The sequence below is a fragment of the Procambarus clarkii genome, chromosome 28 (genome assembly GCF_040958095.1).
Source record: "Procambarus clarkii isolate CNS0578487 chromosome 28, FALCON_Pclarkii_2.0, whole genome shotgun sequence".
In the NCBI taxonomy this organism is placed as follows: domain Eukaryota; kingdom Metazoa; phylum Arthropoda; class Malacostraca; order Decapoda; family Cambaridae; genus Procambarus; species Procambarus clarkii.
The window spans coordinates 7,781,967-7,797,925 of record NC_091177.1 but is presented as its reverse complement, the minus strand read 5'-3'; the positions used below and the strand labels follow the sequence as shown (position 1 = coordinate 7,797,925).

General features: G+C 37.9%; 1 protein-coding gene across 13 annotated transcripts in view; it reads left to right on the top strand.

The window, feature by feature from the left end:
• The window catches only part of Trpm (transient receptor potential cation channel, subfamily M), a 397,144-nt gene extending 381,929 nt beyond the window's left edge, over window positions 1-15,215 (top strand). For all 13 annotated transcript variants that reach the window (XM_069332868.1, XM_069332863.1, XM_069332869.1 and 10 more), the window contains 4 exons: window positions 5,842-6,043; window positions 6,140-6,370; window positions 6,539-6,775; window positions 12,255-15,215. In XM_069332868.1, the coding sequence (XP_069188969.1) occupies window positions 5,842-6,043; window positions 6,140-6,370; window positions 6,539-6,775; window positions 12,255-13,970 (2,386 nt within the window). In that variant the 3' untranslated portion in view covers window positions 13,971-15,215. The remainder of the gene's footprint in view (window positions 1-5,841; window positions 6,044-6,139; window positions 6,371-6,538; window positions 6,776-12,254) is intronic.
• The last annotated feature ends 744 nt before the right edge of the window (window positions 15,216-15,959 follow it).

Sequence of the window (15,959 nt, the reverse complement as noted above, 5' to 3'; positions counted from 1 at the left end):
TCAAGCAGGCCACAAGAATGAAGGAAGAGGATGTTCCGTCAGTACTGGATCTAATATTCACCAGGAAAAATGAAGAAGAGGTACATCCAGTACCTTCCTCCCTTGGAAAAGAGTGATCATGTCCTATTGGAAAATAAAAAATGCTTTGCGAAATAATCTAGTAGAGAATGGGGACACTGAAACAGTTTTTTAACTATTTCAAGAGAAGATGCTATGGGGAACTTAGAAAAAATTTTCATGGGTATAATTGGACAGACTTGTTGCTAGGCAAAGAAGTAAATGAGATATATGCGAAATTTTGTGAAATATACGATGAAAGCACACAAACAATCATACCAAAACAGAGATGCAGACCTAGGAAACAGGATTGGTTCAACAAATTGCAAGAAGGCCAAAGATCATGACACAAGCATGGAAATATTATAGGAAGAGGCTAAAACCCCCCAAACATACCAGCGATACAAAGATGCGAGAAACAACTACACAACAGTAAGGAGAGAGGCAGAGAGGAACTTTGAGAATGGTATAGCAGACAAATGTAAAGCAGATCCAGGCCTTTTTGTATAAATTCATTAAAAGCAAGCTGTAGGTAAATGATAATATTCAGAGGTTGAAAATAGGAGACAGATACACGGAAAATGAAACTGAAATGTGTGAAACATTAAATGAAAAGTTCCAAAGTGTGTTTGTACAAAATGAGATCTTCAGGGAACCAGACACAATAAGAATTCCAGAGAACAACATAGAGCACATAGAGGTGTCTAGAGACGAAGTGAAAAAAATGCTCTTGGAGCTAAGTAAGAACAACGCAGTTGCCCCAGATGGAGTTTCACCATGGGTTCTGAGAGAATGTGCACCTGAGCTCAGCATTTCACTTCAGCTGATTTTTCAGACATCCCTGTTTACAGGAATTGTAGCTGATGGGTGGAAAAAGGCAAACATAGTTCCAATCTACAAAAGTGGCAGCAGGGAAGACCCCCTCAGTTATAGACTTGTATCATTGACAAGTCAAAATATTGGGGGAAAAAAAAAAACTAAATGGGTAGAACACCTGGAGAAGCTATATAATATCAGACAGGCAGTATGGTTTTCGATCTGGAAGATCCTGTGTATCGAATTTACTCAGTGTCTATGATCGAGCCACAGAGATTTTACAGGGAAGAGATGGTTGGGTTGACTGGATCACTCTGGACCTAAAAAAGGTTTTCAACAGAGTTCCACATAAGAAGTTGTTCTGGAAACTGGAATATATTGGAGGGGTGACAGGTAAGCTAACATGGATGAAAAAATTTTTGATAGAAAATGAGGGGAGTAATAAGAGGAAGTGTATCGGACTGGAGAAATGTCACAAGTACATGTTTTGTTACCACAGGGTTCAGTTCTTGCACTGGTAATGATCATTGTCTACATAAACACTCTACCAGTTGGAATACAGAATTATATGAACATGTTTGATGATGTTGCTCAGATAATAGGGAAAATAAGAAACTTAGATGATTGTCATGCTCTTCAAAAAGACCTGGACAAAATAAGTATATGGAGCACCACTTGGCAAATGGAATTTAATGTGAATAAATGCCATGTTATGGAATGTGGAATTGGAGAACATAGACCCCACACAACCTATAAATTATGTGAGAAATCTTTAAAGAAGTCTGATAAAGAAAGGGATCTAGGGGTGGTTCTAGATAGAAAACTATCACCTGAGGATCACATTAAGAACATTGTGCGAGGACCCTATGCTACACTTTCTAACTTCAGAATTGCTTTTAAATATATGGATGGCAAAATACTAAAGAAATTGTTCACGACTTTTGTTAGACCAAAGCTGGAATATGCAGCGGTTGCATGGTGCCTATATCTTAAGAAGCACATCAACAAACTGGAAAAGGTGCAAAGACATGCTACTAAGTGGCTCCCAGAACTGAAGGACAAGAGCTACAAAGAGGTTAGAGGCATTAAATATGCAAAAACTATAAGACAGAAGAAAAAGGGGTGATATGATCACTACGTACAAAATAGTAACAAAAATTGATAAAATTGATAGGGAAGATTTCCAGAGACCCGGAACTTCAAGAAAAAGAGGTCATAGATTTAACCCTTAAATGGCGCATGGCTATATACCATTTGACACCCACAGGCGCATCTTGAGGTTATCTTGAGATGATTTCGGGGCTTTTTAGTGTTCCCGCGGCCCGGTCCTCGACCAGGCCTCCACCCCCAGGAAGCAGCCTGTGACAGCTGACTAACACCCAGGTACCTATTTTACTGCTAGGTAACAGGAGCATAGGGTGAAAGAAACTCTGCCCATTGTTTCTCGCCGGCGCCTGGGATCGAACCCAGGACCACAGGATCACAAGTCCAGCGTGCTGTCCGCTCGGCCGACCGGCTCCCGACGGCATACAAAAAAAAAAAAAAAAAAAAAAATCTTCCTAACCTGTTTGTGTTCACTGATCATGGGAAAAATAATAAGAAAATCGTAAGTGGCATATATTGCCCTCTATAGGGCGGAGAAGTCTGGCAAAAAACAGGCGCTGACTGAGCGTGCGTCCCAGGCGGTCTGTTGATCGCCAGCTGTCAGGCTGGAGTTGCCACAAAGAGATTATTACCTAATTATTTCAATGTCTCTGATTGATTTTTCGTACTTTTTTGCTGTAATATTATTCAATAGTGTGTAGTGTGATATATTTATATAATAAAATGAGTGAATCATCACTGTACTCAAAAATATGGTGTGCATATTGTTGATTCAATTATGTTCATCAAACAGTGAACAAATACTTTGTCGGTTATTACACTATATACACAGGTTATATATAAGTATCTGCATGTTTTGTTCACCATAACGAACCACTAAGTTGCTATTATGAGTCAAAAAGTAACGTGGAGTGACCACCGTGTACCAGCCAGCCACTCAAGCCCTCCCTCAAATCACCTGATTCGCCCACATTCTCCTCCCACAATACTGTTTTTTGCTTTTATTCACTATATACAGACGCTATATATAAGTATCTACATTCGTGTTCACCATAACGAACCACTAAGTTGGTATGCTGAGTGGCAGTGGCAGGCAGTGGCAGCCAGCCACTGGCTGCCACTCCCTCCCTCCCTCACCTCACCTGACTTGCCACCATTCTCCACCCACCATACTGTTTTTGCTTTTATATACAGACGTTATATATAAGTATTTACATGTTTTGTTCACCATAACTGTACATCTAAGCTTGTATGGTGAGTAAAGGCACAAAGACATTGGACCTCACACAGCCATCTGGCTGCCGCCCTCAAGGCCAGACGCACTAATATTTCTCCTCCAACAATACTGTTTGTGGTGTTATTACGCTATATACACACACATTATATATAAATATCTACCTGTTTTATTCACCATACTTGTACAAGTAAACTGGTATGGTGCCCAAAGACCATTGTGGTAACCAGTAAACATGATAAATCGTGCAGACGACGCCACCTCCCTCGCCAAAATGGCGGCTCCCAACCTACTCCTCTTGCTGCTTATACCCTCTATACACATGTTATATATATAAGTATCTACATTTGTGTTCACCATAGCGAACCACTAAGCTGGTATGGTGAGTGCAGTCAATAAAAGGTGGCCACACACAGTCAGAAGACAACGCCACCACCCTCCCTCCCACAGCATAGCTCCTCCCTCCATGGAGCACAGCACTAAATATCACCACAATCCTGCTATTATCAGAACCCTGGTCAGTTTTATCACAGTCAGGGGTCTTCTGTAATAATATCATCGCTACATAATAGCATGAACAAGTATATTATGGCATTTTTAGGCGATGCTGTGGTCACAAGCTGAACAGCAGTGCTGTGAGCTCATGCTGCATGCATCAGGCTTGGTAGCTCACTCAATACTGAGGCCCCTAACACCAGGGAGTTTGGCCCAGGATTTAAAAAAAAAAAATGGCGTCTGTTTACAAGAGCCCTGATGAAGGTGTGGTGAACCCCATGTATCCGCGGGCCGTTTAAATCTTGCGTAGTACTCCAAAGCATCACATGATGCGATGCGCAATTTACTGCAAGTCGGTCAAAGCATCATATGATGCGATGCACAATTGAAGGGTTAAACTAACTAAACAAACATGCCGGAGAAATATAAGAAAATTCACTTTTGTAAACAGAGTGGTAAACAGTTGGAACAAGTTAGGCGAGGTGGTGGTGGAGGCCAAAACTGTCTGTAGTTTCAAAGCGCTATATGACAAAGAGTACCGGAAAGAGGGACACCACGAGCGTAGCTCTCATCCTGTAACTACACTCAGGTAATTGCACTTGGGCAATTACTTACACACACACACACACACTAACTGCCTCTCCCTTAACACAATGAATTATTATTGTTAAAATTATTAAATAAATAAATAAATATATATATATATATTATATATATATATATATATATATATATATATATATATATATATATATATATATATATATATATATATATATATATATATATATGTATGTATGTATGTATGTATATGTGTGTGTGTGTGTTCCATATTTGTGTACCTCTTCAAGAATGGTTTCCTTTATTGACTTCGTACTCAAAGGTTATTCACTGTTAACCAGACAACTGTGCCTTAGAATTATCTATTAAAAATACTAAATACAGTGGTACCTCGAATAACGAATTTAATCCGTTCCGGCGCTGGCGTAGTCATGTGAAATGGACGTCATACAAAACGAATGTCCCCATTAACATTAATGGTAATAAAATTAATCCGTTCTACCACCGAAAAAATCAATATGATATTCAATGTTTTAAATAATGGAGCAGCCTACCTTACAAACACTGCACAAACCTTTATGACATTTTTCTTTCTTCAAATTTGTTCAATATTTATTTTTCATTTGTCTTATAGCAAAAGGCTTGTTCGGTGGTCAGCAGGTAGGCTGCTCCATGTTTCTTAAAAAAAAAAAAAAGTTGAAACAATTTGGAAAATGGACAAATGCCATAAAGATTCGTTCAGTGTTTGACGGGTAGGCTGCTCCATTATAACAATCTTTCTTTGTTTCAAATGTGTTCCATATGTTTTGTATTTTTCATTTACGTCTTAATAATGGAGCAGCCTACCCGACAAACACTGAAAGAACCTTTATGGCATTTTGTCCATTTTTCAAACTGTTTCAACTGTTTTTCTTTATTTTGTTTTTTTTTTTATTTAAGAAACATGGAGCAGCCTACCTGCCGACCACCGAACAAACCTTTTGCTATAAGACAAATGAAAAATAAATATTGAACAAATTTGAAGAAAGAAAAATGTCAAAGGTTTGTGCAGTGTATGTACGGTAGGCTGCTCCATTTTTGAGACATAAATGACAAATACAAAACATATGGAACACATTTGAAACAAAGATTGTTATAATGGAGCAGCCTACCTGCCGAACACCGAACGAACCTTTTTGACATTTGTTTAATTTCAGAAATTTCATTTCTTTTCTCTACAAAAACATCAATGCTTTGCAACATCTCAGCAGTCACCCCTTTATATCCCAGCATCATTAGCATCTTTAAACAAGAACAACATAATTTATTTGCATCGTCGGAGGCGTCCAAGAATGTGCAAGAAGCAGCGCGACCCCACCATGTGGTGTTGACGTTACTCAAACGAGCGTTCACCATATGGGACTATTTGTCACCGATCGGGCCGGTCGTTACCCAAAATGTTCGCCTTTTGGGCGATCGTTATGCGAGGTACCACTGTACATGTTTTAGTGAACACATTTCTTTCATTTTTTAAATTTTGTTAATTAATAAGAACATGAATTAAGATGTTAACTGAAATTCATTATTCATTGCAGGTATTTAAGAATTCTTGAGATCTTATCTGCCAACAAGTACCTCGGTCCACTGGTGATGATGATGGGAAAGATGATTAAAAACATGGCATATTTTGTTGTGCTGCTCCTGGTTGTGCTGATGGCATTTGGTGTCTGTCGACAGAGTATTCTCTTCCCCAATGAGGAGCCACATTGGAGACTTGCCAGACATATATTTTACCAGGTATGATAAACAAAATATGTCTTGCCATTGAGAATATACATTTAGGTTACAAGTATTTAATTGAGGAATATTAATTATGTGTTTCTTTCTTTGCAGCCATATTTTATGCTGTATGGAGAAGTGTTTGCTGATGACATTGATCCTGACTGTGGTGGCGAGGGTGAAATCCCGTGTCATCCTGGCCGCTGGATCACTCCAACAGTCATGTCCATGTATTTGTTAGTTGCTAATATTCTTCTCATCAATCTTTTAATTGCCGTTTTTAACAATATATTCATATCCGTCAACTCCATTTCTCGACAAGTGTGGATGTTTCAAAGATTTCAGGTGAGTGATCAAATTTTGTCAGAAACAGTATAATATAGCTTAAAGATGCAAAATTTCAAATTGCAATATTAACTCAACTTTTGAACAGAATTACATATTATCCTATAACCAGGTTTTTACTTTGTTGCTTTACCATGTACATTTTTAAATGGCTCCTCATTTTTGCAGGTTGTAATGGAGTTTGAAGGAAAACCCGTATTTCCTCCTCCTCTCATCATCATTTCACATATTCATCGCATCATAAAGTACTGCTTCAGAAGATGGAAAGGAAAACCTTTCTTGTATGACAATGGTCTGAAAATATTTCTTGATGGCGAGAGTCTTGAGCGTCTTCATGACTTTGAGGAAGAGTGCATGGATGGGTACAACAGGGAAAAAGAGCAGAAGGAACAGATGAGTACTGAGGTTTGTGAACTAATATATCTTATGCTGTTCTCTACAGTTTCATAATACTATTCCCTAAACCAGAGACAAATACCTTATTTTAATAATTAGAAGTATAAGTTTGTATAAACAATTATGAAGTGAGAGTTTGGCTTATACTCACATACAAAGCCTTTGAAAATTCTTTATATGAACTTTAACATCACTCATTACTAGCCCCTTCCACCTGAATGGTCACCAGCTCTGTCATATCTGCCCCCCTGCCCCCCCCCCCACCACCACCATAAATCACCACCACTATTACCTTAACTATTACCACATCACCAGTGTAAGTCACCACCACAAAGACTATCATTACTACTGGCACTCTGTTGGTAATCTTGGGCATGGTATTTTATCAAATCACCTCATTCTTTGGGGCACACGTCAGGAACACAAATGCGAACAAGCCTGAACAGTCTCCAGGCATATATGCAACTGAAAACTCACACCCCAGAAGTGACTCGAACCCATACTGCCAGAAGCATTGAAACTGATGTACAGGATCCCTTAACCACTCGACCAACAAGACCGGACAAAAGAGGATGGTAGCCGAGGCTAATTCTCCAACCCCCCGCGATGAATTATATAATTCCTATAAGTATAATTATAATAATTATAAATTATAATAAACCCCCGCAGATAACAGTGTCAACTAGGAATTAAAATACTCGATCTGATTTTCACAAACAATGAAAATATAACCAGGAACATTACAATCTCAGATACAGGCGATGAGTCACAATAACGTGGCTGAAGTATGTTGACCGATCCACATACTAGAAAATGAAGGGATGACGTTTCAGTCCATCCTGGACCATTCTCTATCGACTTGAGAATGGTCCAGGACGGACCGAAACGTCGTCGTCCCTTCATTTTCTAGTGTGTGGATTGATCAACTATCTCAGATACTACATACTCAATCACAAACTTATTGAGATTCAAACGAAGACCAATATGTGAAATATGTCAAAGTATTAAGAAAAGATAAGGGCTATTCAGTAAATTAATTTTTAAGACTAAGAGTATTGATTGGGAAAAATAAGCTTAAAACTTGCTGACATCCTGTGAGAAACCATCTTTATACGTTTGTGTTTCAGTGACGCTAAAATGTATCATCTGTACTCTGAAAGTAAATGTTCTAATGATGCTTGAACTTGTCATATGATTGATATTCATAAACATTCATATATTCATTGCTGTCATGCATAATTTTCTTAATACAGTTTTGTTTTTTATTCGGTTGTCTTGAGATCTCATTTGCTAACATTTTGACATCAAATTTGTAGTTATAACCCAACAAATAACTGAAAAAACATCAAATAATTGTAAATATTTCAAGCATCACTGAGAGGGACCAGCCAAGCCCACTATGTTTATGTTCGGAAATGCACAGAGAGGAATAAAATCTATTATAAACACACTTTTGTTTTTGCATCTATTCTCTAGTCAAAATGTTCACAAATGAATTGTCACCAAATTTATAGTCGTAACCCAACAAATAACTTAGAAAAATAAAATAAAATGATTGTAAAAATTTTCACATGGCTGAGTGACCCACGAGAGGCCCTGGGAGCCCGGAATACTTACAGTCGGGAACACATAGAGTAGCCGGACCGAAGTGTTAAGTAACAAAACTCCTGTGCAAGGAAAAGAAAAAGTGACAGCAGAAATTTACAAAATCTGATTGAAATGCAAATGACACTAGAGAAAAAGGAAAAGAACAAGTGAATTGCTTAACCACCATGCTGCGCCGAGTTTATTGTGAAATTCCCCCAGAGCGCATGAAATAAAGTGTTCCCAAAAAATAATTTTTTCTTCGTAAAAGGATAAATTCCCTTCCCTGAACATGTCTATGTAAAAATAAATATCAAATTTCACTTACTGTGAAATTACTGTGTTGCTGTGGGGACGTGGACAAGGTGCGCTGTGACGTCATCAAGGCCTGGGCGCCGGTGCTGAATCACCCAGACACGGTCGCGCGGGCCATTCAAGCACCGGGTGTTGCCACAAATATATTTTCAATTATTTGTTTTATGTATTTCCAATGCGGTTTTATTTTATCGTATTTTATTTTATTGTATTTTATTTTATTTTTTTTTTTATCGTATATGATGCATATTTGTGTCCTTTACAATATGATACAGTAGAACGTTCATAATGTTCCTTGGAACTGTGATACATGTGTCAGTAATGTGTCCACAATAAATGTTTATTGTCGCAATCTTACCTGTTAAAAATTCACTAAAATTACAATATGTACAGTTTCACACACTATTTAAACAGTAACACAAACAATAAGGTTTGAATTTCACCGACAGAGCATTATCTTTCAACACCGCGTCGGACAGGTGTTTGGGAGCCAGAGGCGCGTGCGCCACCCATGGTTGCTCATTTAGTACTAACCCAGTCAGCAGCCCTAGGGCATTCTGGGAATTTTTTCCAAGATGGCTGCCTCTCACTGGAGGGCCTAAGAGTCCATTTCATACACAACCAACCTCGTACACATTTAGAATTGGTACCGAAAAATCAAAAACAGTTTTCTCGGTTAGCGCAGTTTCCCGCCGACCGAGAATACTCGGTTGGCGCAGTTAAGTGGTTAAGCAGTTATGAATATCCCAACAAGGAAAAGATAATTTAAACAGGGAGATTAAAGAAATACAGTACAGACTACAGAAATGTAATTGGAACAGAAAGCTATACAAGAAATGAAAAAGCCAAAATATTTTTTCACATATGCAAAATCAAAATCATCCATCAGTATTAACACTATCGGTGGCCCGGTGAGCGACCCGCAGCGCACTTCAAGGTAGGCTGAGCACTGCACGTGAACTCGCCACCTCCCACAAATGTTTATAAAGTAATCTATTCAGCTTTCTGACCTCAATTTTCGTGCTGTGTCATTCAATTTGGTATCAAATTGTTTGCAACAGAATAATCTAAAGGAATATTTGCATATAAGAACATACAAGTTTCACTTTTCTATACTTTTGACGAACACTCACTAACTTTTCTCCCTCATACGTGTTTTTTTCAATGCTTTTGTCATTGATTGGCTCTGTTCTTGATCAGTATCCATCTGAAAGTCAATTTGTAGTGTTTATAAAGCCAATATCAACAAATGCCTGAGATAAAATAACAGGAATGGGGAAACTTTTTGGCTCGAGGAGAGGCCGCGTCTGTTACAAGTGAGGTCATGAGAATAGTGAGCCTTCAGCGAGGTGGGCGCCCACACGGCAGGGGTCAGGATGCCATGTGGGATATACAGAGAATGGAAAGACGTTTATGTAGATTTTAAAACAAGTCCAATGTTATTCGGACAATAAATTGAATTTTTACAAATTTAAAATTATTGACACCTTTTGCGTCATAAAACCAACATAAGCAGAGTGCGGAATGACAAAACATGCATCATCAGGTAACTAAAGTGTTAAGAGGGTAATTAGCCTACCAGGTATGAACAGCTAGGAGGTGGGACATTAAGAGCTTGATCTGACTACCTCATAGTCGCTGATAGGTAACCACTAATAGTTAAACACAGACTGTGTGCCACTTTTTTCTCAATTTTATATTATAGTCAAAAATACAAGTCATAGTTTCGTGTCATCCCTTGCAAACGATAACAAAAATCAGCATGAAGATTACTTCTGTAGATGACATTGAAAACCTTCAGGCTGATATCAATAAAGTTTGATTGGACAGCTGAGAATATATTTAACAGTGATAAAATCCAGATGCTTGTACAGGTATTGTAAAAATGAAGAACAAAATACAGGGCACAAGACACAGTCAGATCCACTCATAGAAGGAAAATGACAAAGGATCTGGAAATAATGATGTCAGATGATCTAGCATTTAGTGAGCATAATGAATTAAATACAGCATCAGCCAGGAAAATGATAGGATAGATCATAAAAATCTTCAAATCCAAGGATTTGATTTGAATACAGTGCTTCCACTTTTCAAATCACTTGTGCTTTCTCAAAATACTGATCAATAGATACTGATCAATAGTACTGCTCTTGAGTACTGTTCAATACTCGCTTCCCCCTTTTAAAGTAAGGAATATTTTTGAAATAGATGGAACACAGATAATATATATATATGGCATGTATCGACATGATAAAGCACCAAAACTATTGGGACCACCTTAAAGCTTTCGAAATGTACTCTCTAAAAAGGAGCTACAAGAGGTATCATATATTATATACTGTACATGGAAGATACTAGAGAGTCAAGTCCCACATTTGCACAGTAAAATAACAACATACCAGAACAAGAGATACTGTACAGTAGGAAATGCAGAATAGACTGAGAAGAGTAGGTATGCCATAGGTACAATCATAGATTGCTATGAATATCAGAGGTCCATGGCTATTCAAGAGAAAATTGGAAACTTTCCTTCAAGAAATACCAGACAACCCTGTTATACCAAGTTACCCCAAGTCAGGCCTGTCCCCAGGCTGGGCTTTGAAGATGGAAGAACTCCCAGAACCCACTTCAGGTATTAGATATTAAAGGTTATATAATTTGCAGGTTGTACAATATATTTAGATTTTCACAGTTGTATTGTGACCTTTTTTAAAACACCTGATTACCTCATTATAATATATATCCTTGCATACATCTTAAACTGCTCATTTCTTTAATTGTCTTTTCCTTTATTTCATACCAATAAAATTGAGCTAAATTATATAACCTGTGCTACCAAATGGCATTCATTGCAAATTTTTAAACATGTGTTCTGTGCTTTTTCCATCCTGTATTTCAACCATTTACTCCACCTATGTTACCTTATTGTAAAACCTACTGAGCCAACAATAACAACAACAACAGCCAACTGCTGTGCTTCATTCACCACCTAAATATGAAAGGAGTTTATCTACCTCTTCCTGTCGACCTAGAATCCAAGTAATTCCACCTATATAAACTAGTTTTGATAATGCACTAAACATGCATTCTTAGTTCTATCAATACTCCATCCACAATTTATTCATAAACAACATTATGAATTTTACCATTTGTTCCACTACTAATAATGTCTGTATTATGTCAGTTTTTGCTGTGTTATTAAATTATCCCTGTACTTAATATTATTGTACAGTATTGAATTTTGTTTATTATTAATATATTTATAATCCTTAATTTAATTTACAAACACTTATAACATTGTACCTGATATTATTAAGCTACCTGAACACGTTATACTGTAGTTACAATTCATTATTTCTTATGTTATTAGCTTAAAGCACGTAATAAGTTTCTCGTCTTGACCAAATCTAAAGTGTATTCAGTACGCTTGTTTTAGATTTGCCTGAAATGATGAGCCAATTATAGGATTTTCCAACAAAAATTGTCATTGTTGCTTAAAATCACATGCAAATGTATTCATTATCCTGTGCATTATTTATATGAATAAATAAATTAGTCTATTTCTACATTTTTTTTCTTTGTATTATAGGAACGTGTCCGTGTCATGGCAGAACGAACCGAGGGTCTAACGCAACGAATTGAAGACATGCATACCAAGTTTGTTGCAGCAATGACTTCAGTTAACAATCTTGACTTCCATGTAAAACGATTAGAAGAGACAGTGGAGCAGACTAAAAATAGCTATGCTGTGGTTCACCGCTTTATGCTTAGTCATGTTGGGCATAAAAGATCAACTTCTCCTTGTTCAGGTTCAGGTACCCCACATTCAGAAGGAGGAGGATGTGCATCACGCTCTGTATCACAGACTAGTCTTCATCGAATGTTGGAAGAAACGTCCCAGCAAATGTCCCGGAGACTTACTCCTGAGCCAGAAGTCAGTGAAAAGGAAATGAGTGATACTTATGATGCAGAACATGAAAGTCAAAAACACCTCAAATCTTCATCAAAGGTCTTATGTTTTGGAGAACCTTTGAAGACTTCAAGTCCAACAGGCACAATGGAAGTGTTTAAACTAGATTCCATTAGTTCTGTAAATACTAGAAGAACGAAAGCTCAGAATCGTCGCTCAAAACAGAGATTGGATTCTGAATCGGGAAGTTCTCTGGGTCATGCATCACGAGAGCGAAAGCTCTCTGGTGGAAAGAAAAGTAGTATTCGTAATTCTACAAAACATAGTGATGTCATAAAGGCTTTCAGCCCCTCTAAGGTATGTTTCAGGGATATAGATATTGAGGATGATTCTGACTCTGGAGAAGGTGACCCAGGGACTAGAAAGCTGAGTGCAGAAGAGGAAATGCATCTCAGATACATTAGAGCCATAACGTCTCCTGTTGTTGAGGCTGCTGTGCTTCATTCACCACCTAAATATGAAAGGAGTTTATCTACCTCTTCCTGTCGACCTAGAATCCAAGTAATTCCACCTACATCACCACCTCCAATTTTCACATTTACCAGTGAATATACTAGTTTGGCAGATGAGCTGGAGACTGTTTGTATGTCCAGATTATCTCCTCCGTCATCTCCTCACTTACATTATGCTGGAAGGGTGGTACCACAGTTGCGACAACACCATTGTTCCGATTCAGTTCCAATATCCATTACAGTTAGTTCTAATCCTTTGCGTGATGCAGAAGAAGCCGATTATCAACTAATGGAAGGCTTAATTCAACGAAGAATGCACCGAGATTCAGAAAATTTAGCTGTTTCTCTGGAGGATCTCTGCTCTGTGAGAACAGATGTCTCTGACTCTGAAGATGGAATAAATCCATTAAGTATTCGGAGAGATTCAAGAGCAACAGAACTTCGAAAGCGTCACAGCACAACCAGTATTGATAATAACCCTTCAGAATTGTTATCTGTACCTGGATCTGTCCAGTTATCTTCCTTACAGACCATAAACCAACTTTATCATTCGTCTTCACTATGTGGCAAAGGTACTCGGCTAGCATCCTCCCAACCGGGTAGCCCAAGTGCACGTCGGTCTTCCTTATGTGAGGATATTCACATTCAGTGGGCTTCCTCTGGTGCTTTGCCAGTGTTTGGGGAATGGCTGACACCAAGATCTTCTCCCCGTCCATGTTCACCACCATTTGTACAACCTCAGACCACATCTGTTTATACAACACCTACTGATTCTGCATCACAGTCAAGAGACCTTCAGCCATCTATGGCTACACTTCAGGTGCCTGTTGTCAGTGAAACAGAAGGCAGACCAAAAGACATAATCACAGAAACAGAGTGTTAAAATATAGAAAAATCCTTCAGAAGCACATTTCTGAAAAGTTGTCCACGTAGGTACATCAGACATGTGAACAATTATGGGTAATGGATGGAAATTGTTATCCAATTAATACATTTCTTTTTGTATAATTTTCTTAAATTTATCAAGGTATGTGATGGTATGAATGACTTTTACACTTTAAATATTTATTTTTTTATATAATTAAATTATTATACAATATTGATATAAGAAATGACATAATAATAAATGGTTAGACATGATAAACTTTTTAAAATACAGCATACAGTTTTCTCTATTCTTATGTATATATCATTAGCACAGATAAAGTAGTCAAATTAATGAGAAGCCATATTGAATGTTTTATCATATGTCAACACCATAGGCAAAAAATTTCCCTCAAAAAATTATGGAAAAGCTGCAAATATTTTCCAAGGACTACTATAAATTAATACATTCTCATCATAATTAAGGATGCTGGAGCCTAGCATATATATTTTTTAGCTTCAACTGAAGTTAAACTGATGTTTTGTTTTCGTCAGAATTTCTTGATTTCAAGCAGCTGACAAAACTAATTGTTCACACACATTCCTTAACCCAAATACTGCTGCCATTACCCTCATGTGGTTGGACATGTGATTCCAGTCGCCTTGAGGCAATTTCTGTTGCTCTGCAATATTTTAATGTCCTGCCAGTTCTATGAGGACATCATTCACCACTCCAGATCTCTGATGATTGCATACTACAGTATATTAGAAAAATAATGAGAGAATTTATTACAAATACAGTAGTTAACTTGAATATTATCCCCTCAGAATATCAATACTGTATGCGGCACTAGCACTAACATCCATGAATGTGAGTCTGGGGGTAGGGGGGGGGGTGACTGACATGATGCTGCTATGACAACATATTCACACTTTGATTTGCCAATTGGAGCATATGTGTTGCAACAATATTGTATTTTTCTGAAAATGTAGGGATAAAGGTTGGGGGTGATGATGCAATAGCACTACCTTCTTCAGTAGTCATGGTGGAAAAAACTGTTTTCATGTTGCCAATTGAACCTTTGCTTCCACAAGCTACAGAATGTGATGAATATAGTGATATTGTGATCTGTGCTGATCTGCCAGGGATGATCATTCAGAATGTTGGTGATCACTATGCAAGCTGTATTTCATGACTATAATGGAGATGAATAGAGAGAAAATGTTATACCTTCAGATACTAAATTTCATGAAAATAATATTAGTGAGGAGTTTTATTGATTGTGGAATCCTGAGTATTACCCACTGTAGTATGAAAGTCTAATATCTCAGTAAGGAAAGTCAGATGAGGAAGTGAGGGGTGTGTGGTAATTTTCATGAAGTAGTGTTTCAGACATTCCTTCTCAAGAGTTGCCAATTGGAGCATTTGTGGTACTATAGATTCTGATTCAGATGAAAATGACATTGTGATGCTTTTTGATCTTCTTGTTAGTGGTGGTGGAGGGGGGGTTGGGTTTTCATGCGCTAGCAATAGTAGGGTGAACGTACGTGTTCATGATGCAAACATTAATCATAGTGACATCAATAGTCATGGTGTAGAGAACCATCTTTGGTGTCAAATAGAGAAAATTTGCTGCAAATCCACAAGGGCCATGATGAGGGTTCGAACCTACATCCGAGAGGATCCCAGACGCGCCTTACTCGACTGTGCTACAATATGGTAAGAGAATTGCAACCGGGAGTTCAACTGACCTCACATGGATCCTGCAGTCTCTCCGAGACACAAACCAGGGTTTTCACACAATTCATCACGGCCCTTGTGGATTTGTTCATTTGATGCATCACGCTATTGTGATTTCTGTGTGTAATGAAGTAAGGGCAAAGAGGTAGAATAGCTTATTGACAGAGCTCGGGTGCATGGGAAGAATTGTGTAAAACCCAGGTTTGTGTCTCGGAGAGACTGCAGGATTCGTGTGAGGTCAGTTGAACTCCCGGTAGCAATTCTCTT